The sequence below is a fragment of the Bos javanicus genome, chromosome 19 (genome assembly GCF_032452875.1).
Source record: "Bos javanicus breed banteng chromosome 19, ARS-OSU_banteng_1.0, whole genome shotgun sequence".
Classification (NCBI taxonomy): domain Eukaryota; kingdom Metazoa; phylum Chordata; class Mammalia; order Artiodactyla; family Bovidae; genus Bos; species Bos javanicus.
Genome location: NC_083886.1, coordinates 28,539,835 through 28,561,074, shown reverse-complemented (window position 1 = coordinate 28,561,074; position 21,240 = coordinate 28,539,835). Strand labels below are relative to the sequence as shown.

The 21,240-nt window shown below is 52.0% G+C and overlaps 1 protein-coding gene across 2 annotated transcripts; it reads right to left on the bottom strand.

Annotated features, from left to right (window-relative positions):
- Positions 1 to 180: 180 nt before the first annotated feature.
- On the bottom strand, positions 181 to 20,729 carry POLR2A (RNA polymerase II subunit A). Of its 2 annotated transcripts, XM_061389582.1 has the most exons (30): positions 20,225 to 20,729; positions 13,343 to 13,475; positions 13,065 to 13,201; positions 12,787 to 12,960; positions 12,339 to 12,620; positions 11,865 to 12,026; positions 11,548 to 11,768; positions 11,245 to 11,377; positions 10,647 to 10,771; positions 10,343 to 10,553; positions 9,320 to 9,529; positions 9,067 to 9,235; positions 8,784 to 8,878; positions 8,433 to 8,636; positions 8,082 to 8,304; positions 7,481 to 7,664; positions 6,940 to 7,111; positions 6,740 to 6,845; positions 6,449 to 6,654; positions 5,122 to 5,346; positions 4,735 to 4,981; positions 4,340 to 4,440; positions 3,423 to 3,527; positions 3,151 to 3,333; positions 2,727 to 2,930; positions 2,388 to 2,574; positions 2,165 to 2,278; positions 1,868 to 2,017; positions 607 to 1,765; positions 181 to 299 (listed from the first exon to the last, which is right to left on the bottom strand). In XM_061389582.1, exons 1-29 carry the CDS (start codon positions 20,315 to 20,317, stop codon positions 609 to 611), a joined length of 5,913 nt encoding a protein of 1,970 aa, XP_061245566.1. In that variant the 5' UTR covers positions 20,318 to 20,729; the 3' UTR covers positions 181 to 299; positions 607 to 608. The 2 variants fall into 2 exon arrangements, with proteins under 2 accessions (XP_061245566.1, XP_061245565.1); XM_061389581.1 differs by having other exon boundaries at positions 181 to 1,765.
- Positions 20,730 to 21,240: the final 511 nt, after the last annotated feature.

The following is a 21,240-nucleotide window of genomic DNA, read 5'->3' as shown; positions in this document are numbered from 1 at the left end:
CCCCAAAGCCAAGACAGAGCAATGCCTGGCGCGCAGTTGAAAGAATGTACTGTCTGTGCTTGGTTCCTGCTCCTGCCCATTAGCAGGGATCAGCCTTGACAATGGAAATCCAACAGCAGCCCAGGCAAGGAGTTGAGCCTGGCTGTTCTTACATCCTGTTAAACCACTCAACAGACACACTTTTGGTCAAAACTAGTAAACTTTATTTAAAGTTCAAAAAATAAAATAACAGACAAAAGGCAGCTTTCGCTTTGTTCTTCCCGAGGATCAGGTGTGACGACCCAGAGCTGGACCTACCCCTAAGAAGTGAAAATACCCTTTATCCCCAATCAAGCCACAGCGAGAAGGATGTCTGATTTGGGGACAGGCCTGGGGTACTGGGGCAGGAAGGAGACCACCACAGAGGGTGAGTGGGTTCTGCCATAGCGCAAGTAGAGAACAAAACAAAATCCCCAGCAGAAATGGGTCTGGAACCTCAACAGGGGACGGTCACAAGGAGCTATGTACAAGGGAGCCAGACTGGGGCTGTACCCCACAGGGGAGCGGAGCGGCAGGGTACCTCAAGGCCGCCCTCCACCTAGCCAGGTGCCGCTGCGCACAGCTCACCCTCAGTTCTCGTCATCACTGTCATCCGGGCTGATGGCTGGACTGGTGAGGCTATAGGTGGGGCTGGTGGGCGAGTAGCCGGGGGAGGTGGGCGAGTAAGTAGAGCCTTTGGGGGACGTGGGGGAGTAGGTGGGGCTGGTGGGTGAGTACTTGGGGGAGGTGGGGGAGTAGGTGGGGCTAGTGGGTGAATACTTGGGGGAGGTTGGGGTGTAGACAGGAGAGGTTGGTGAGTAAGTAGGCGATGTGGGTGAGTATTTTGGGGTGGTGGGTGAGTAGGTAGGGCTGGTAGGTGAGTACTTGGGGGAGGTGGGTGAATATTTGGGGCTGGTAGGTGAGTACTTGGGGGAGGTGGGGGTGTACTCTGGTGAGCTGGGGCTATAGGAAGGACTGGTTGGGGTGTACTTTGGTGAAGTCGGGCTGTAGCTGGGCGAGCTGGGGCTGTAGCTGGGCGAGCTGGGGGTGTAGGTGGGAGACTGTGGTGTGTATCGTGGGCTTGAAGGCGAGTAGCTTGGCGAGGTTGGGGAGTAGCTGGGTGAAGTCGGAGAGTAGCTTGGAGAGGTTGGGCTATAGTTGGGGCTTGTTGGTGTGTAGTTGGGACTAGTAGGTGAGTAGCTCGGTGACGTTGGGCTATAGCTGGGTGATGTTGGGGTGTAATTGGGACTGGTTGGAGAATAGTTAGGACTGGTGGGTGAGTAACTTGGAGAAGTCGGAGAGTAGCTTGGCGATGTCGGTGAATAGCTTGGAGATGTCGGTGAGTAGCTGGGCGAAGTGGGCGAGTAGCTGGGCGAGGTGGGCGAGTAGCTGGGTGAGGTGGGCGAGTAGCTGGGAGAGGTGGGCGAGTAGCTGGGAGAGGTGGGCGAGTAGCTGGGTGATGTGGGTGAGTAGCTAGGTGATGTGGGAGAGTAGCTTGGGGAAGTGGGAGAGTAGCTGGGAGACGTGGGTGAATAGCTGGGAGAAGTGGGTGAGTAGCTGGGAGAGGTCGGGGAGTAGCTGGGTGACGTGGGGCTGTAGTTGGGGCTGGTTGGAGAGTAGGACGGAGAAGTAGGGGAGTAGGAGGGGGAAGTGGGGGAGTAAGAGGGACTCTGGGGTGTGTAGCCTCCAGGGGAGCGGGGCTCATAGGCAGGCGATGTCGGGGAGTAGCTGGGAGACATGGCACCCCCTGTGGGAGAGAAGCAGAGAGGTGTTAAGTGATGAGAGATTCATCCAGAAGGCAAGACCAAGGAGAAAATGAACTTGGCCTTGACAGACAAGGACCACTCACCTGGTGAGGGAATATATGGGCTTGAGGGGCCTGGGGAGCCCGGAGAGCCTGGTGTGGGAGACCAGGCCGGGGAGTAGCCAGGGCTGAACCCGCTGGCATCTGAGGCAGCACTGGGAGAGAAGCCTGCTGCTCCCGGGGTCATCCCGCTCCCTGCAAAGAGATAGACGTTTGTTAAAACCAGAGCTGGAGCCCCACATCTTCCCAGAGCTCCAGGGCCCTGACATGGGAACCCCTCACGAGCCAGGCCACCCACCCTCTGAACCACCCAGAGGGCTGTCTTCCCAGGCAGCCACTCACCAACACTGGGGGACCAGGCGCCGTAGGCTGGGGTTGCACCCTGGTTCCAAGGTGTCATGGCTGGAGAAATTCCGCCCATGGGACTGGGGGCTGAGCCGAAGAACATGCCGGTGGCTGCAGAGAGGCACGTGGTGACTCGTGAAGAAGAATACCCGGGGCCTGGCTGCCCTCCCACCCAAGGCCTCCCTGCTCCCACCTCCACCTCGCAGACCCTCATACTCACGTCCGGCAGCCCCCAGGCCAGGGATATTGGTGGGGATCTCCATGCCATACTTGCACTTCTCTGCATCGAGCAGGAGGTCAAAACAGCCAGTGCCAGCCGGAGCCAGCTGGCCCAGCATGATGTTCTCGGACACCCCCTTCATGGGGTCACTCTCTCCGTGCGCAGCTGCTTCCATGAGCACGTCCACCTAAACCTCGGAAGAGGGGGCACGCTGTCACGCCCCACCCCCCAAGTCCCACCCAACAGAGGAGGAACCGCACCAAGGCCCATCACTCAGCTGAGGCCGCCCTCCTCCCACAGCCAGCCCTCCTCCCCACCTACTCAGAACGTCTCTCATACCGTTTCCTCAAAGGAGCACTTCATGAGAGGTCCAGTGTCCTGGCGGTTGACTCCGTGTCGAGTGATGGCCATCAAGTGGCCACGACAAGTCATGGTGTCACACAGGAGAGCCAAGTGCCGGTAATTGACGTAGGAGCCGTCGAAGGAGATGACGTGGTACAGCTCCCGCTCCAGGGCCTTCCGTACGGCCTCAATGCCCAGCACCTGGCATGCAGATGCAGGGGAAGGCTCAAGACCCATTAACTCTGCTCTCCTCCCACTGCTACCAGCACCCAGATCCAAAGTCAGGAATCCATGAAGCCCAAATACAAAAGTGGATTCAGGCATGAAACAACCAGATCAGAGAAATGCCCTGAAGGGAGACCACTGCCCGAGACCCAGGGGGTCCAGAAGAAGAGTGGGGTACTAGCTCGCAGGGGCTCACCGTGAAGATCTCCACGATGTCGTTGGATGTGGTGCGCACAGGGTCCACATCCTTCTCACTCAGCACGCGCATCAGGCTCACGCCGTCCGTCTCTAGGATCCACTCCTGCAGGGCCTTGAACTCCCCGTCCTCTGTGATGATGATCTTCTTCTTGTTGTCAGTCTGCGGCAAGTGCATGTACACCTGGCAAGGGGCAGAGCAAGCTCAGGCTGGGCGGGTGGCGGTGGGAGGAGGGTGCAGGGCTGGACGCGCAGTGGGCATGGCCAGCTGACCTTGCTGATCTGCTCTATGCCCTGCAGGGTCATATCCGTCAGCATGTTGGACTCGATGCAGCGCAGGAAGACGTCGTCATCCATCTTGTCCACCACCTCTTCCTCCTGCAGCAGAAGCGAGTCAGACCTCTGAGAATCCTCCATCTCCCCTGGCCTCACCCCGGACCACAGCCTGAGCTACAGAGCTGAGCCTGGCCCAGACCTACCTTCTTCCTTCCAATAAGGTTACTTTCTAATGTGTTTTTACCATGGTATTAAAGAAACCTCAGAGAAGATAGCCACACCCTACCAGCCTGACACCATTCCCACCCTCTGGGCATTCCCAGGGCTGGAACCAAGCACATGGTGCCTCCACTCTCGTCCTGGTCCTTGTCGCACACCCACCACCCACCCACCAATGCCTTGACGTGTGACCCCATGTAACAGAGGTGTATCATCCTCGCTCAAGACGCATCCACATGTTACCACTCTCCACTAGTTCACATGAAGCTCTGAGCTTTTATTATTAAAAGCGCCAGGCATCCACATCTCCCGAACAATCTTTTAGGAGCCATGCCCAGGAGTGAAGTCACTGGTCAAGCATTTTCCTGGGTCTCATTATAGGACTGTAACCCCACCTTCCCAAGAATGCAGCCGTTCCTACTGTCTGCCTGCCCTCGGGGAGGAGAGAACCAGGTGACCGGGCCACGGGGACAGCCCCACATCAACACCAGCTGTTTATCCATGTGGCACTAATTCACATTTGATAGATTTTTTGCTGCTAGAACTTTTGAAAATCATTGTTAGCCACCCTCCATCTCCGCTTCAGATGGTGTGACTGGCACTCGATGCTGCCTTCATTTTAATTTCCATGGTCAGGAACCAGATTTAATGGTTTCCTGTGTCTGACACAAAATTTCTGCCTGGGTCCCCTTTACCTCTTGCATCTTGTTTTCATCACTGTTCATGATGCGGATCCGGAGCACTAGCTTCTCTGCGTTATCATCATTAAAGATGCAATTCAAATCGTCACCAAAACCTGAGGAGAATGAGTGAGGAAGATGGCAGCTGCAACGCTACGTCCATTCACGGTGCCCGCTGTTCTCCCCAGGGGGCTCTCCTTTGGCTTCTGCCTCCTCATAGAACCCTTCTAGAAAGAGGGTGGGGAGAGAATGAGAAGAACCTGCAGTGCAGAAGGGACCTGGAAAAGAGGTGCCCTGGGGAAGTAGAACCAGTGCCTGGAAGTTGGTGGATTTAGGCAGCATGTCTGGGATGAGCGTGCAGGGACAGGATGGGGAGCGAGGGGAGCCCAGGCAGGAATTTCTGGCCTCACCAGCATTGATCTTTTCGGCAATCTGCTCCATGGTCAGCTTCCGGTCAGTCATGTGCTTCCGGTCCAGCTCCACCCGCAAAAGCCAGGGGGAGATTCGGGCCACATCAAAGTCAGGCATCTCATAGTAGACATTCACCCACTCCTGATCCTCAGCCACCACTGTGCTCTGAGGGTTGGGGTCATAGTAGATGGCCGTGTTGGCGGTCACCTTCCTCAGTGTTGTGTGTTCCAAGCGGCACAGAATATCCTGGAGGAAAGAGGGATTCTTGACATTCAGGTGGCTCTGAAGGCCTCTTCAAACCCCTTTGGAGAGGGAATTCCAAACCCTCATTGAAAGGAAGGGGTCCCCTCCTCCTCCCACCCAGAAACCCATTACCCAAGTCCCACCTTGGCTCTCTCCGCATCTCGAGCAGACTGGCCCAGTAGGAAGACGGTAAGTGAAGGGGTCTTTGGCTTCTTGGAAATGTTGATCAGCTCCTTAAGTCGGGGCACACCCAGAGTCACGTTCTTGGCGGACACACCAGCATAGTGAAAGGTGTTCAAGGTCATCTGGGTGGCAGGTTCTCCGAGGGACTGTGCAGCCAGAGCTCCCACCATTTCCCCCGGATGGGCCTGGGGATGATGGGGAGAAAGAAGAGCTGCTCTCAGAAGAGAAAATCCGCCTGCTTACCCCAACCCCACCACCCCCAGTGAACAAGAGTAAGATGCAGTCAGGGCTGGACAGAAGCATTTGGAACAGGGAGAGACTTAAACATGAGAGTCTCTTTGATCATCCCGTTCCTCAGACAGCATTTCAATTTACACACGCCATTCAGTGCCTGATGGGCTGCACACCCAGGAAAAGGGACTATGCCATCTAAAACCTTCATTTTGAGAAGCACTTTCATGCTAATTGTGAGGCAAATATTCACTTGATAAGTCTTTTAATCACATACCATAAATGATAATCTTTTAATTGGAATCATACAATTTGAAAAAGCCTTTTCAAACAGGCTTTTTTGCTTAGTAGTACTATCATTTAAGGTTGATCATGGACTTTTTACGGCTTGACAGCTCATTACTTTATCACAAAATAATATGCTCTCGTCTTGTTTATCCTCCATCAATGGATGTACATTTAGGTTGTTTCCATTGCTTGGCTGTTATGAATAAACTGCTGTGAACACCTGCAGCAGGTTTTTGTGTGGACACATGCTTCTTGGGTTTGTCCCTAGGAATGAAATTGCTGGGTCAGATGGTAACTCTATGTTTAAACTCTAGAGAAACTGCCAGACTGTTTTCCAAAGCAGTTGCAACACCCCCTCCAGCAGTGTACGAGAGCTCCAATTTCTCCACCACCCTCACCAACACTTCTTTACTTTTTCTTTTAGTCATCCTGCAGACATGAAGTGGAATCTCACTGTGGTTCTGAGTTGCATTTCCCTGATGACTAATCATGTTCAGCATCTTTTATGCATTTACCACTTCAAGACTCAGCAGCTATCTCTGCAACATGCAACTAACACTAACAATCCCTCCTCTATGAGGGTCACCTTAAGACTCCTGAGGAATACAGAAATAAAGCCCCCAACACAGGACCTGGTTCACAGCAGTGTCTCAATGAAGGAGAACTCTATCAGGCAGCTGTGGGCAGAGGTGGGAGGTTCTCAGAGCCCAGAGAAGTCAACAGGTCAAAAGAGAGAATCGAGGCTGGGGTGAGGAGTACAGGACTCACAATGGCTTGGTTGAACTTGGACTCGATCTCTCCAAGAAGCCAGTCGAAAGCCTCTCCACTGAGCCGGAATTCCTCGGCCATGCGGCGGGAACACAGCGTGGACCGCAGGTGGATGTTAAAGAGCAAGGTGGCGTTCTCCTGGGCCTGCCGGCTCAGGGGGTCGTCCCCATTCACAATCACCAGCTTCTTGCTCAACTCCTTGACTCCTGGGGGCCAAGCAACAGATAAAGAGCTTGTAGACCGGGACTTGCCAGCAGAGCCTGGCCTGGTGGCTCCGCGGCAGCTACTCACCCTCTACCACCTTGATGGGGTGCAGGTCGGAGGGAAGGCGAGGGTTGATGTGGAAGATCTTCTGAGCATTCCAGATCATGCGCAGCAGGTTGCAGGGGAGGACAACCTAGGGCAGGAGCGCAGGGAGGCAGGACCCCAAGTCAGGGCCAGCTGTGCAGGGCCAGCCCCTCTCCAGCCCAGCCCTTCGTGCCCACACATACCTTGCTGTCGCCAGTTGGGAAGATGACTCTGAGCACCTCCCGGTCCTCACGCATCCGCTCAAATTCTCGTTCTAGCTCATTCTGAATGTGTGCGTTGCTCAGCACATCTTTCACCAGGTCTTCCTGCAGGGTGCGCCGCAGGGCCCTCTCATTGGTGTAATCAAAGCGGAACCTGCAGGTGGCAGGGGGAGAGTCAAGGTGCAGATCCCAGCCAGAACACGGTGTGGCTCCTCCTACGTGCCGGGCTGTGAAGATCTTGGGAAGGAAACAAGATCCAGAGCCAAGGCTGTCTAGCAGCCCTGAGCTTTTGCCCGCCCTCCGGGCTTGCTCTGCACCAACTCCACTCTCAGCTCTCTGCCCACCCTCTTCCATCATGTGGCTGCTGCCACAGAGGTGCAGAAGGAGCATGATAAGGTTAAGGTTCACTGCAAGATACGGTCAATGTGATCTCACCTTGGGGGGTGGGGTGGGGAAACAGAGACTCCTACAACTCTGGCCCTGAGCCCCAGGGGCAAGAACCACCCGCCAGCTGCCTCCTCACTTCTTCTCGAAAGCCTTGTTGGAAGGCTTGAGGGTGGCCAGATTCTGGAACTCGACACTCTCGCCCGCCAGGCCATCCTCGCCATAGCGCAGCTGCACCACCTGATTGATGGAGTTGCGCACGGTGGCGTCGTACTTCACCATCACCGACTCCATGGACTTTATCAGCCGCCGCTGGATGTATCCTGGGAGCAGAGAATCAACTGAGGGGCCCGGAGCAAGAACAGGAGCCTCTCTACCTTAGGAAGAGTGCTGCTGGCCACTCTGGTCCTCAGGGGAGCCAGCTGGTGGCCCCTCAGCCCCAAGGTCTCCCAGGGAAAGCCATGCCCACCACCAGATGCAACCAGGGCCCAGTAGAGACTCCGAGGAACCATCCCCACGTGACTTGTCAGGAGCAAAGAGCCTCAGGCTCCATCCCCATGACATGGCATGCCACAGCGCAGCCAGGTCTGCCTAACTCGACCTTTAGTCTCTGCTCTTTCCAGAGAGGCCAAAATGACTTCCCTGGAAACTGAAGACTTCAGCCTGAGAACTCTACTCAAACCCCCTCGGCTTCTCTGCCTAGGCTTCTCCCTTGGACTGGCTGGTGGTTGGGGCCTCACCAGTTTCAGCAGTCTTGACAGCTGTGTCGATCAGCCCCTCACGGCCCCCCATGGCATGGAAGAAGAACTCAGTGGGCGTGAGGCCGGCCAGGTAGGAGTTCTCCACAAAGCCTCGGCTCTCAGGCCCATAGTCATCTTTGATGAAGTGAGGCAGGGTCCGGTGCTTGAATCCAAATGGGATCCGCTTGCCCTCCACATTCTGCTGCCCGACAACAGCAATGACCTGGGGAACAGAAAAGCTGGGCTGCATCCCCTCCCTCGAGTTTCTTGGTGCATCCCCCTAGCAGCACACCCCTCCATTTCTCCTCCCACATCCAAGGGACCCTCTGCTGGTAAAAAAAGGCTCCCCACCTGGGAGATGTTGATCTTGGAACCTTTGGCCCCAGACACGACCATAGACTTAAAGTTATTGTATTCAGACAGTGATTTCTGGGCGGAGGAGCCGGTCTTATCTCGGGCATCGTTGAGAATGCGGTTCACCTGGTTCTCAAACGTCTGCCGCAGGGTGTTCCCTGGCGTGGGCTCCAGCTCGTTGTTATGTGCCTTCTCAATGACCTGGTGCAAAGAAGGAGATGCAACTCTCAGGGATACATCGACCTCTACTGGTCCCTGTCCCTCCCAGCCCCATGTCCCCTTCACTCCTCCTCAGTTCAAAGCCACTGGGAGCCCCTGGTTCAGTGTCTGCCCAGCCTCCGCTCTCACCTCTATTACATCCTGCTTGGCCTTCTTAATCGTGTTCTGAATGTCTTGATAAGTCTTAGAATCAGCGATGGAGTCCCCAATGCCAATGGTATGACCTGGAAATGAGGAGGAGCATCAGCAACACCTTCTTTGGGCTCCCAAGAAACATGAGACGGACTCACAGCCAAGAGCATAGATGGAGGGAACCAAATCCAAGAAGGGAAGAGAAGGGGAGGGGAGAAGAGCAGTCAGCAGTGAGAGGGACAGGATTTGTAGACAGAATTTGGTGGAGCCCTAGACTTACCCTCAATGAGGAGCCAGTTGTTGATGACAGTCTGAATGTTGGAGTAGAAGAGGCGAGTGATGTCGTGACCCATCTCAAGGTAAGAGATGTGGACCAGGGAGCCGGCTGACGTGCCCAAAGACTTCTTACACAGGATGCCCATGATCAGCTCGCCATTCTCCACCACCACCTGCAGAGAGCGCACCGTTCACAGCCCCTGCTGGTGCTCCCGGGTCTGAAGCCCTGCCCGTTACTTCAGGAAGCCAGGCCCCACCTTAGTGTCCCCGGGGGAGATGTGCTTGTAAGGGCCGCTGTCCTCATCATCAGGGTGGGTGCTATGGGTGCGGATACAGTTGATGTGGCCGGGTATGATGAGGGAGAAGATCTGCTTCCCCGTCCACAGGGGCCGGGGCTTCAGGATGGCTGGCTGTGGGACCTTCCCGTCCCACGTGGACAGGAACATCAGGAGGTTCATCACTTCCCCCTGGGAGGAACAGAATGAGAGAGACAGGAAGTCAGAACTGCAGGCGTCCACGCTTGTGAATATCAGGGGAGGCCTCCCTGCCCAAGGGGGAAAGCCAGATTTTGGAGGCAAAAAAATGGCAAAGGAAGTCTCTGCCAAACTTTCACTGAAAAAATTCACTATGATAATTCAAAATTTCGCAGTCATTTTTTCTTTAAACAGTAACTACTAACTACTTTTAATAATTAGAAAATAAAGACAAAGGAAAAACAAATCGAATTTTAACAAAGTCTTATTTCTCTCTTTGCCTTTACTTTCCAGAAGATATCTGAAATTACATGACATTTTAAGGAATTTAACATGGAACTAAGGCCATGCACTGTTTTTGGCCTTGATCTTTGCTAAACCCCGTTCCATTGTCTCACATACAGGTCTGCTGCTGCTGCTGCCGCTAAGTCGCTTCAGTCGTGTCCAACTCTGTGTGACCCCATAGACAGCAGCCCACCAGGCTCCCCCATCCCTGGGATTCTCCAGGCAAGAACACTGGAGTGGGGTGCCATTTCCTTCTCCAATGCATGAAAGTGAAAAGTGAAAGTCAAGTCGCTCAGTCGTGTCCGACCCTCAGCAACCCCATGGACTGCAGCCTACCAGGCTCCTCCATCCATGGGATTTTCCAGGCAAGAGTACTGGAGTGGGGTGCCACTGCCTTCTCCACATGTACAGAACAGTGCAAAGAAAATCAGCAGGTCACTGCCCTTCCCCCGTCATTGCTGTGCTGGGCCCTGCCCACCCAGGTCAGGTTCTCCCCACCTCCACCTGTCCCAGATGACACACCCGCTCCAGGAAGACATCCCTCTTGGTGAATTTGCGCACTGCAGTCAATGTGTCCTGCACAATGCCCATGACTGGACGATTGCTCTGGGGGGTGACAATCATGCGTGGCACCATGGCCAGCTCCTGGATCTCAGCCCGTGTCTCCAGGGACTGTGGCAGGTGCAAGTTCATCTCATCCCCGTCGAAGTCAGCATTGTATGGAGTTGTCACGCTACAGTGAAAGAGGAGGGTGAGTCGGGGAGATGCTCCTGTGAAACCCAGGGAGCAGCCCAGACCCACCACCTCACTCAGCAGGCGGACGGACCTAAGATTCAAGCGAAAAGTGGACCAGGGCAGGATGCGAACCCGATGACCCATCATGGACATTTTGTGCAAAGTTGGCTGCCGGTTGAAGATAACAATGTCCCCATCACACATGTGCCGTTCCACCTGGGGAGGTGAGAGGCGGGAGAAACCTCAGTCAAGGAGGGGTGCTGAGAATGAAGTCATAGTGGACCTGAGATACTTGAGACAGGCGATGCTGTGATGTCATTTCATTTAAAATGCTTATTAACCACCTGCTTTGGGCCAGGTCCTAGGCTAGATTCCAGGTTATCAGAGAAAACGAAGACATGATACCCAAACCTCAGGGAAGTCTGCTGGGGGAGAAAACCTCAAGGTACTCTGACCATGAAACCTTCTGCTCCAGGCACCCCCCCACCCCCGCTAGTCTCCCTTTCCTGCCATGTGTCCTTCATGCTACCCGTGGGTTTTTGTGACCCCCCATCCTCACTGCCAATGTCAGCAGCTGGCAGCTCCAAGCTTGCCTAGGACAGCAGGAGTCTTTTCAAAAGACACAGATGCTAATAAACAGGATAGCCTCAGCCGGCCCACTCCAGCCGGACCCCCAGCCCGTTACATGCCTTGTAGCCAGTCTGCAAGTGAAGGTCACTGGGCTTGGGGTGGAAACGCAGGTCAATCCGATCACCGTTGTCCCGGATAATGTACTTGGCTCCCGGGTACTGGCTGTTCCCCCTGCGCACTAGTTCCTGAAGTCTAGGGAGAGAGATGGAATGAATAAATCACTCTCCAAAAAGCCCTGTCGTCACTCCTCCCCCAAGGCCACAAGTGGCACTTGAATGTCTCAACTTCAAAGCTCTCTAGAAGTCAGGAGAGCACCGCTGTCTTCCTGGCCCCTCCAGGCAGGGCTTCTGAACTGAGCACACCTGTCAATGTTGAAGGGGGTGACGATCTCCGCAAAGGTCATGTTGGCGGCAATAGAGCGTGGCACGCCGACCTGGTCAATGGAGAGGTTGGGGTCGGGGGTGATGACAGTGCGGGCTGAGAAGTCCACCCGCTTGCCCATCAGGTTCCCACGCACACGGCCTTCCTTCCCCTTCAATCGCTGCTTCAGGGACTTGAGGGGACGCCCAGACTTCTGCATGGCCTGTGAGGAGACAAAGGGCGGGGGGCACCCCAGCAGTCAGCACTGGCCCCCACCCCTTTCTCCCAGGCTCCAGGCGCGGGGACCCTGCTGACTCACACGAGGCAAGCCAGGCAGCTCATTGTCCACCATGGTGGCCACGTGGAACTGGAGGAGCTTCACGTCCTCGGCGATGACATGGGCAGCTGCACCGTTCTGCTCATTGCGCCGAAGCTGATTGTTGATCTTGACAATGTCGGCCAGCTTGTGGGTCAGGTCGTCCTAAGGCAGAAGTCAGCACTGTCACCGTCTAGCCACCCTGCACGTGCCAGCATACAGTGTCTCTCACCCCTGCCCCCTACCACCACCCTGGGTGGCAGCTCTGGGCTCTTGGCTCACAGATCCAGAAGCACCTTGAAGGGCTTTAACCTCCTTAAGGGGCTCACTAAAGGTCATACGGCCAGCAAATGGCAGGTTTCTTCAGGCTAGGACGATCTGTCTGGCACCCCACACACCTTCCCCACCCCACCCCCAACACACACCTTTGCCCAGTTACCCAGCCTAGCTATGAAGTGGGGTCCCACAGCTGCCGACCTGGTTGCGGGCAGAGCCCTGCATCACAACAGCGGGCCGCACGGAGAGCGGGGGCACAGGCAGCACAGTGACGATCATCCACTCAGGCCGGGCGTAGCGCGGCTCCATGCCCAGGACAAAGCACTCCTCGTCGGAGATGCGCTTGAAGATCTCATGCACCCGCTCGGGGCTCAACAGGATCTTCTTCTCTTGAGAGTCCTCATTGACATGCTTCCATTCGGCGTATAGCTCCAGGCCAGAGCGCCGGATCCGGGGCTGGTACCGTCCGCAGCCACCGTGGCCCTACCAACGGGACAGAGAGGCCATGAGAGCCCAGAGGGTGGGTTGGCCAGCCCCTCACTCTTCTGTGACCTTCAGGTCCTGCCGCTTCTGCTGCCTTCTCCCCTTTTTACCCCCAAGACCACCCTGCCCCTCGCCTGCTCCCAACAGTCTAGGCAGCCCCAGCTACCTTTTCTTTGGTCAAATCTTCATCGCCCTCAGGCTGCTCCACACCAAACTTGTTGTCCATCTCCTCCCCGCCCTCGCAGATGTTTTTGCCCTTGCAGAGGTCATAGACGTGTGTGAGCCGCTTCTTGGGCTGCCCCTTGGACTTAGCCAAAATATCCTTGATCTTCGGGTTGTTCTGGGAACAGAGCAGACACAGTGGGGTCAGTTGGGGCTGCTCCCCTGCCTCCCCACCACCCCGCAGCAACCCTTCCCCCAGGCCAGAGCCTGTCTCCCACTCACAGAGTCCACAAGCAACTTGGAGCAAAAGAAGCAGACACAGCGTAAAACTTTCATGGTCTTGACCAGGAAGCCAACGTGGAACACAGGCTTGGCCAGCTCAATGTGGCCAAAGTGGCCGGGACACTCTGTCATGTTTCCTGTGGGAAAACACACCTGACATGTTCCTTCCAGCACTCACCTCAGAGACCAGGTCTCTGTGCTTCCACCCTCACCCCACTTCTCTGTGAGGTCAAGCTTCTCCCTCCCTCCAGGGTCCACGCCAGCCCCTCTCCGCTCACCTGCACAGGTTTGGCAGCGACCCGTCCTCTCAATCACCCCCTGCCTCGGATCCATCAGCCCCCCGAGCTTGGGGCGGCCTCCCTCGGTTGTCTCTGGGTATTTGATGCCGCCCTCTGTCACAGACATTCGCTTCTGTGGAAAAGAAAGGCCAATATTGAACTGAACTCCTCAGACTTCATGGCTGGGGAGCTCTATACTGAGGCCTCAAAGGACCCCAAACTACTTACAAAAGAACTAAGCAGGTTTAGCTTGGAGTGAGAGGAGTGGGAGGTCACTGTGTGTGATATTTGATTCTGAAAATGCCAAAGTCAGATACCACAAGTCAGAAGCTCATTCCAGTCACCTTCTGAGTGAGACAGGGCATGCAGACCAGTGTGTGCGCAGCTCTGGGCTCCACACACACTATTCATTCCTCTGGGATGAATTCTAGGCCACTGTCATCTATAGAATTTAACCGCAAAAGAAATAAAGCTGCTTCAAAGGGGGAAAGAAAAGGGAAAAAATCAATGTCTTGTTTGTTTCCCAAAGCTGAAACCAAGGCCAGAATTGGGGTCCCTGGCAGGAACTTCCCCGTATGGCCACCACACCTTGACAGCCCAGGTGTGCTGCCCCAAGACATGCCTTGTCAACTCTAACCTCACCTCCTAAAGTTAGGCACTCTTTGCCTATATCCTTGTCACCTCCTCTTTCTCAAGGGCTTGGGCCAGCCTGAATCCCTTCTATGTTCAGACATTTTAGGATAAGACAGAAGAAGGCGGCACTAGAGCAAAGGGTTGGTGAAAATTGTCTGGAGCACAGAAAATTTTCAGGGTGAACCCTGGAGCCTCAGGAGATGGCTTGAGGGTTTCGGCCTTTGGTGAGAATCCTGGGGAAGGTACAGCCAGGACTCAATGGGATCAATTCAGTGGAGGAAGGGGAGAGAAGGCAGAGCTCAGAAATAGGTACAACTTGAGAAGAGACTTCTGCTCTGAGCTGTTCAAGGAAACCCATGGCAACTTTTCACACACTGAACACCAGAAACTTTAAAATTAGTTAAGCTTTGGTCCACTAAACTTCCACAGAGAAGAACTCAAAAGAATTTAATAAAAGCTTCTAGTTTGAGTGTCAACTTCAAGCCAGGCACTAAACATACCTAATGTACCTTGTTTGTCTAACCCTAACCACTAACCTGATGTAAGTAAATTCCTATCTCTTTGACATGAGAAACCTGAGGCTATATAGTGACTGCCCAAGGCCTCAATCTTAAGGAGCCAGCAGAAGTGAAATCCAGCTCTCTCTGATTCCAAACATATGCTCATCATCCTACAGTACTGCAGCGGAAACAATTAAACTCAAGGTCACCCGGAGCATGATTCACCACAGCCAAGACAACCTAAATGCTCATCAACAGATGAATGGCTAAAGATGATGTGATACATACATATAATGGAATATTACTAAGTTATGAAAAATGAAATAATGCCATTTGCAATAACCTGAATGGACATAAAGATAATCATATCAAGTGAAGTCAAACACTGAAAAACAAATACCGTATGATATCACGTATATGTGGAATCTAAAATATGATACAGGGACTTCCCTGGTACTCCAGTGGTTAAGAATTCACCTTCCAGTGCAGGGATCACGGGTTCGATCCCTGGTTGGGAAACTAAGATCCCACATGCTGCCGGGCAACTAAGCCCATGCACGCCAACAAAGACCAAAAAGTAATAATTAAAAAAATAAAAGACTCAGCTCAGGCACTACTTCTTCCAGAAAGCCTTTACACAGCCTCCCCAGGCAGACTGGTGCCCCTCCCATGCTTCCACACCCCTCCATCACTGCACATCTCATAACACAATGAAGTTATCTACTGGGACTTGTCTTCCTCATAGATTCTAAGCATCTCTTGGGCAGGTAGCATTCCTCTATTATCCTGATCATGTGAAACTGATCTAAACTGCTTAGGACCCTCCACTGCAGGGAAGTGCCCTCAAAGAACTTGAAAAGAGAAAGGTTGTTCCCTTATAGTCAAACCAATGATCCTCTCATAATGAAATCTGATTAGCCACTGCTGGGTTGTGGTCTACAGATACAGGGCTAAGAGGTTCTGAACATCCACAACGCTCATCCAGATGACCTGATGAAATCTCAAGGAGATAGGTCCTGTGCTGACTAAATTCACAAAGCCAGACCCCATCAGCTGCATCGTGTCTCGTGAGAAACACAACAGAAGTGTTTGCTTGCCTTGAATCAAACACAACGAAGCAGGAGCAGGCCTGAATCTGGCTTCCAGAGGTCACTAGAGACAGGCCCAAAGGAAATCACACTCAAGGCTTTTCACGCCCCTCTGCTCCAAGTCCATGCTCACCAAGCCAGCCACCTTCTAAAGACTCCCCTCTGCCTCCAGGCATTGAGAGTGGGCCAGGGGCTGTCCTGGAATGTTCTGGACTAACCCCTCTACCTAAGTTATATTTTGGGTTACACACAAAATACTTCAGCCCCCAATCCTTCATCCATCGGTTCGCACTGCCCATATGGTAAAGGTTTGACTTCCAAGGGCTCAACACTTCTGCTCCAACTACAATAGAGTTCTCAAAGTTCCTTTTCTTCACATGCTCTCCTTTCCAGCAAACTTATTCTCAAGGCCCAGTTCAAATGTCACCTCTTTAGAGAGCATTCTCAACTCTTCCTAGCCTTATCTACACCCCAGCAAAGTTCTCAGCCCAACGTTAATTACTTGTTTACACATCTGTCTCTCCCACTGGACTGTAATCCTTGAGGGCAAGGATCACGTTTCATTTGTTTGGTAAAGTAACCAGCACAGGGTAGGGGCTCAGTGAACACCTGCTGCATGTATAGGAAACCCCTCACTGAGTTATAAATAATCTGAGGACCAGGATAACCTTCTGATTCACCCTTGTAGCCCACACTCCACCTAAAAGAGTCTATTACTGTTTTAAATTCTTCCTGGAATAAGTTGGAGTATCAACAAATTGACTTATACTTTCCATGGTGGACAACTACTTTTAATGAATGGGGACAACGCCTTTAAATGTAATCAGGAGCCCACTTCCCTGGACTCTGTACAAGCTTTGCATAAAGCCTCAGCAGCAACCCTCCTTGCTTCCTTCCCCTCACTTGGCAACAGCCAAAACCTTCCTCAAACAGCAAAGACTGCTGTGTCTTACAGTCAGCCTAAGAGCCCTGTCTATTTCAACACATACACTACTGTCAAGATGTCTAGAAAATAGTTACCTTTAATACCATCTGTGCCCCAAGAGGCTTCTCCAGGCCTAGGTGGAACTTTGTTATTCCCTCTAAGATGAAGTATGATATAAATGGTAAGCCGGTAAGCCTTGCAAACCAAAATCAGTCTCGGAAAAGCCTACACACCAGAGATGATGCCTCGTGTGAAATTTTGTGAACAGCCTTCCATGCTTTTCAAAAAATACAAATATATTCCCATTCTTCCATAAACAGAGCTTCATTCTGCATACTGTTGAGGAACCTTTTCCTTTTTCCAGATTCCTAAACTTTAGCGGTTCACAATGCCCTTACTGCCTCACTACCTCTCACAGCCAAAAGAGATCCACTTGTTAAATACCCGGATCCAAACAACCTAGTAACGATTTACATGAGAGCAACTTAACAGCCCTTTGAAAAAACAACACACAAAAACTGAGACAAATTTTAATGTATTAAAATAAAAGTAACATTTTTACTTATAAAATGACATTTTACTTATCCCAGAATAATCACAATTACTTATGACACCTGTTGCACACCATGCTTCTCAAATCTTAGAATCAGACACCACTCTTTTCTAGGGTTCCACACTGATTCTTGCCCAGTATTTAGCCACTGCTAAAACCCCAGCTTCACAAAGATATGACGTCATCGAAAGGGATCTGGCGCCATCTAATGCTGAAAAGAAAGCTGCCCAATCCAGTGGTTCCCAAGCCATCAGGCAGATGAGCTCTGCTTCTCCTAAAATTTAAAAATCTCTCACTGGATCCCTGTGGGTGCTGCGGTGCCTCAGGAGTTTTCGAATAGGGAGTTAGGGGACTTAACCTATTAAAAAAGTCTTATTCTAATAAAGCCTGTATTATTAAATAGAATTCCTTTTAGTAAATACGTGACTTATAATTTCAAACAGTATCGTTTAGAAACAATGTTGCAGTAAAAATCCTTCTATGTGTATTTTTATGTACCTGTCCAACTATTAGTTCACCCATTTATTCGAGTAACTTTTACTACATGTCTATTATGTGCCAGGCACTATTTGAGAGGCTGGAGGAAGAGAGGTGAATAACAAAGTCGTACATGAAATTTACATTCTATTCAGGAAGTAAGAAACAAAAAAACTAATCCTTTCAAGTACTGAGCAGCTATGAAGTAGAATAAAGTCAAGACGGGGTTAGAGAATGCAAAAAGATGCTACTTAAATAGGGTGGTTGGGGATCAGCGGCTACAACATCTGAGCAGAACACATACTGACATAAAGGAACAGACCTGCTGAGGTCTGAGCAATGTTTTTCTAAGCAGCAGGAACAGTGAATAATAAAATCCCTGAGGCAGGAATGAGCTCCTAGTTCTGGATCAACCAGCAGGTCGGGGAAGTTAAAGAGCAAAAAGGAGATTTGGAATGAGATGGAGAGGTCAGCAGGGGTCAGAAAGCACAGGCCCTCACAGAACAGAGTAAGGAGTCTGGATCCTTTGAAGAAAATTCCATGCAGGGGAGAGATACGATTAAAAGATCTCTCTAGCTGCTTTGCAAACTCTAACAGAAATAACTAGGGTCTGGGACTACCGTGGCACCCCGTGGGAAAGACGATGGTGGGGTGAACCATGGTGGCTGAGCCAGTCATGAATGATTGGATTCCACCACATTTTGAAAGGCAGAACAAACAGACTGGCAGACAGACTGAGCAGAGGCTGGGAGAAAGGGAAGAGTCAAAAAGATGGCTTTTGGGTTTAGGGCGGGAGCCACTGGAGGCACTGTGGAGCCCTCCCTGCTTGCTGACCCAGGCAAGACTGGGGCAGGGGCATACTTGAGGAGAGACATTAATAGTCTTTTATTTAAGGATAAATGTTTAGAAGTGCAGCACTGGGCCAAATAATATGCATATTAAACAATCCATACTGTCAAGACTGTCCTCCAAGAAGGTTATACACCAATCTATCCCTACCAAAAATTGTGTAAGCATGCCTATTTCCCAGTGCTTTTGTCAACAGGGGAAAATCAGGTAAAAAAAAAAAGTTTGTGTTTAATTTGCATATTTCTATTAGTAAGTTGAATATTTCTATTGGCCATTTGCACTACTTCTACACACTGCCTATTCCTATCCCTGATCCTCTTATCTAGATTTGTGCCTTCCTGCGTTCTAAATGTTCCTTATACATTAAGGAACCTAACCTTGTCCCTCACGTTGCAAATACGGTTTCCCAATCTGTTTTTCAGCTGTTCATGGTGTCGCTGACAAACAGAAGTGGCTCTTATTTTTAAGTTTGCCTTGCTCTTCTTTGTAGATAAAATGCTTAGCTGGGTGCCTATCACATAACAGGCACTCAATAAAATTTACCCATAATTCACTCATTCCTACTAAGGGTTTTTCCCCCTGGTATCATCCTCCAAAAGCTGTCTATACTTTTTGAGTGCTTTATAGTTTGCTTTTTAGAAGTCAACCTCACTCCATCTGGAATTTATTCTGTGTGGTCTGAGTTCAGGACATTTTAATTCCTGGCACAACTTTCGTATAGCCCCTGCCTCTAGCAAAATTGTCTCCATCACAGAGCTATTCAATTCCTTTCTTTCCAGCTCGCTGGCTTCCTCCAGTTCGTTCCACAAAGGAGTCGGATTCGCCCATAGCCCTCCCTCCTCCCTGGTCCCTCCTGCTTCCACTCTTAGTCCTCCCCAGTCAGTTCTTCATACAACAATCAAACTAGTAATTGTTTTTTAAATGTAAATTTGATATCCCTCTCCTGCTTCTCCAATAGCTTCCCATTGAAAACAAAATGAAATCCGGATTCCTTACCATGATTTACAATATCCCACCTGGCCTGCCCCACCTCATGCGTCTCCAGTAATGGTTTAAAAATACTCTCCTCACCATTAAACCCCAGCCACCCCTGGTCACTTTTCAGCTTCCAGGGCACACCCTCCCTCAGGCCCTTTGCACTTATTCTTTCTTCTGCCTGAAAAGCTCTTGTCCGAGAACCTATGGCCTAGGAGACTGGCTGCTTCTCATTATTCGGGTAATGTCATCTCAGGCCTTTCCAGACCCTGACACCACCCCATCTAAAGAAGCCTCACCTCATTCATTATCCATCGCATAACACCGTTTCACTTTATTCAAGGCACTTGCCCTTAACAGAAATATCCTGTTCGTTTTTTCCTGTTTATTGTCTGTCTTCCCTGCCCCTTCTCAAAGAAAGTGCTCTAGATTCTAGAAGATAGGGTCCTCGTCTTTCTCAGTTCTGTATCCCCAGCGTCTGTTCTGCCTATTGCGTAGCAGGTACTCAGTTAATACTTGTAGCAGGGGGAGGGAAAAAATTGGGGGGCTCGACTTCTCATCCAAACTTGTAAAGACCTCTTAGCATTCGTGTCATCTCATTTAACGTTGGTGACTGCGGTGTGGAGCCAATCACCCCCCTTCTCTCCCTCCTGCTCACCCTCTAGCCCCTCCTGTTGCCAGGCCCCCAGCTCGGACACAGCACTAAACTTGCTGACCCCCTAGGAAAATTTAACTCTGGCTAGCCGAGGCTGGACCCAGCACTGCCTTGGCGCCACTAACCCATCCGGTCCCCTTGGAAAGAAGTGCCAAGTTTCCACGGCTATCGTCAAGCCCCGCCCGCCACGCAGGAGGGAGGAGCAGTGGGAGGGCAGAGCCGCTTACCAGTTCATCCGGACTGAGGACTCCGAACTGCACTCTCTTGATGGTGCGCAGCGGGCATGCGCTGTCCCCGGAGGGGGGGCCACCCCCGTGCATCGCGGAGGCAGGCGCGCTGCGCAGGCGCAAACCTCAGTACAAAAAGCCTGCGCCGCCTCCACCTAGGCGCTCAGACCCCGTCCGGGCGGCCGCCGGGAAGGACCTCCCCGAGTTGGGAGGAAAAAGCCGGAGGAGGGAAAGGTGGGGGAGGGAAGGAGGCGGGGAAACGAAAAGGGGTGAAAGGAGCTCTCCTTCGCCTTTCCGGAGATTTTTTCCGTCTCCCAAAAAGAAAAAAAAGAGGAAGGGAAAGGAAAAGGTTTCGGGGGAAGAAGAAGAAAAAGGGAAACGAATAAATAAGTAACCGGGCTCCTGAACGGCAGAGGTTACGGCAGTTTGTCTCTCCCCCTTCCGGGAGCCGCCTTCTTCTCCAACCGTCCCGGCCGCGCTCTCGGCGCTTCTGAGGAGAGAACTGGCCGAATGACGCCTTTTATAGATTCGCCCCAGCTTCCCCCGCCCCTTCCTTTCCCGCCCTCCTTTGCGCTACGGGGCCGCCTGCGCCGGCGTGCACGGGGCGCGCGCTCGAGTCGTTTTAGTCGCTTCTCAGCTCCCTGGCTGGGTGACCTTTTGAAATGACGATGGGGAAGGGAACTTTTTTACCCCACCGCCTCCCTTCGTTACTTCCTCCAGCACCGAGGTTTAAGGTTTACAGATTCGCGGATAAATATAGGCCAGTTTTATTCTAGTTTGGCTTGTGGTTTCATCTTTAGCTAAAGTTTCTTATTAATATAACCCCCCACGCTGGAAAATGGTCTGTTCTGAGAATCGGTAATGAAGGAGGCGGGGCCCGTCGGATCCTCCCAAGTGGCTTCCCGGAGTGGGGGAGTGCGGGGGCCATTCTTGGTCATGAATATGCAGTACGCTCTGAATATGCAAGAACAGATCAAGATGGCGAGGCCAATTGCTGGTCCGGAAGTAGCCGATAG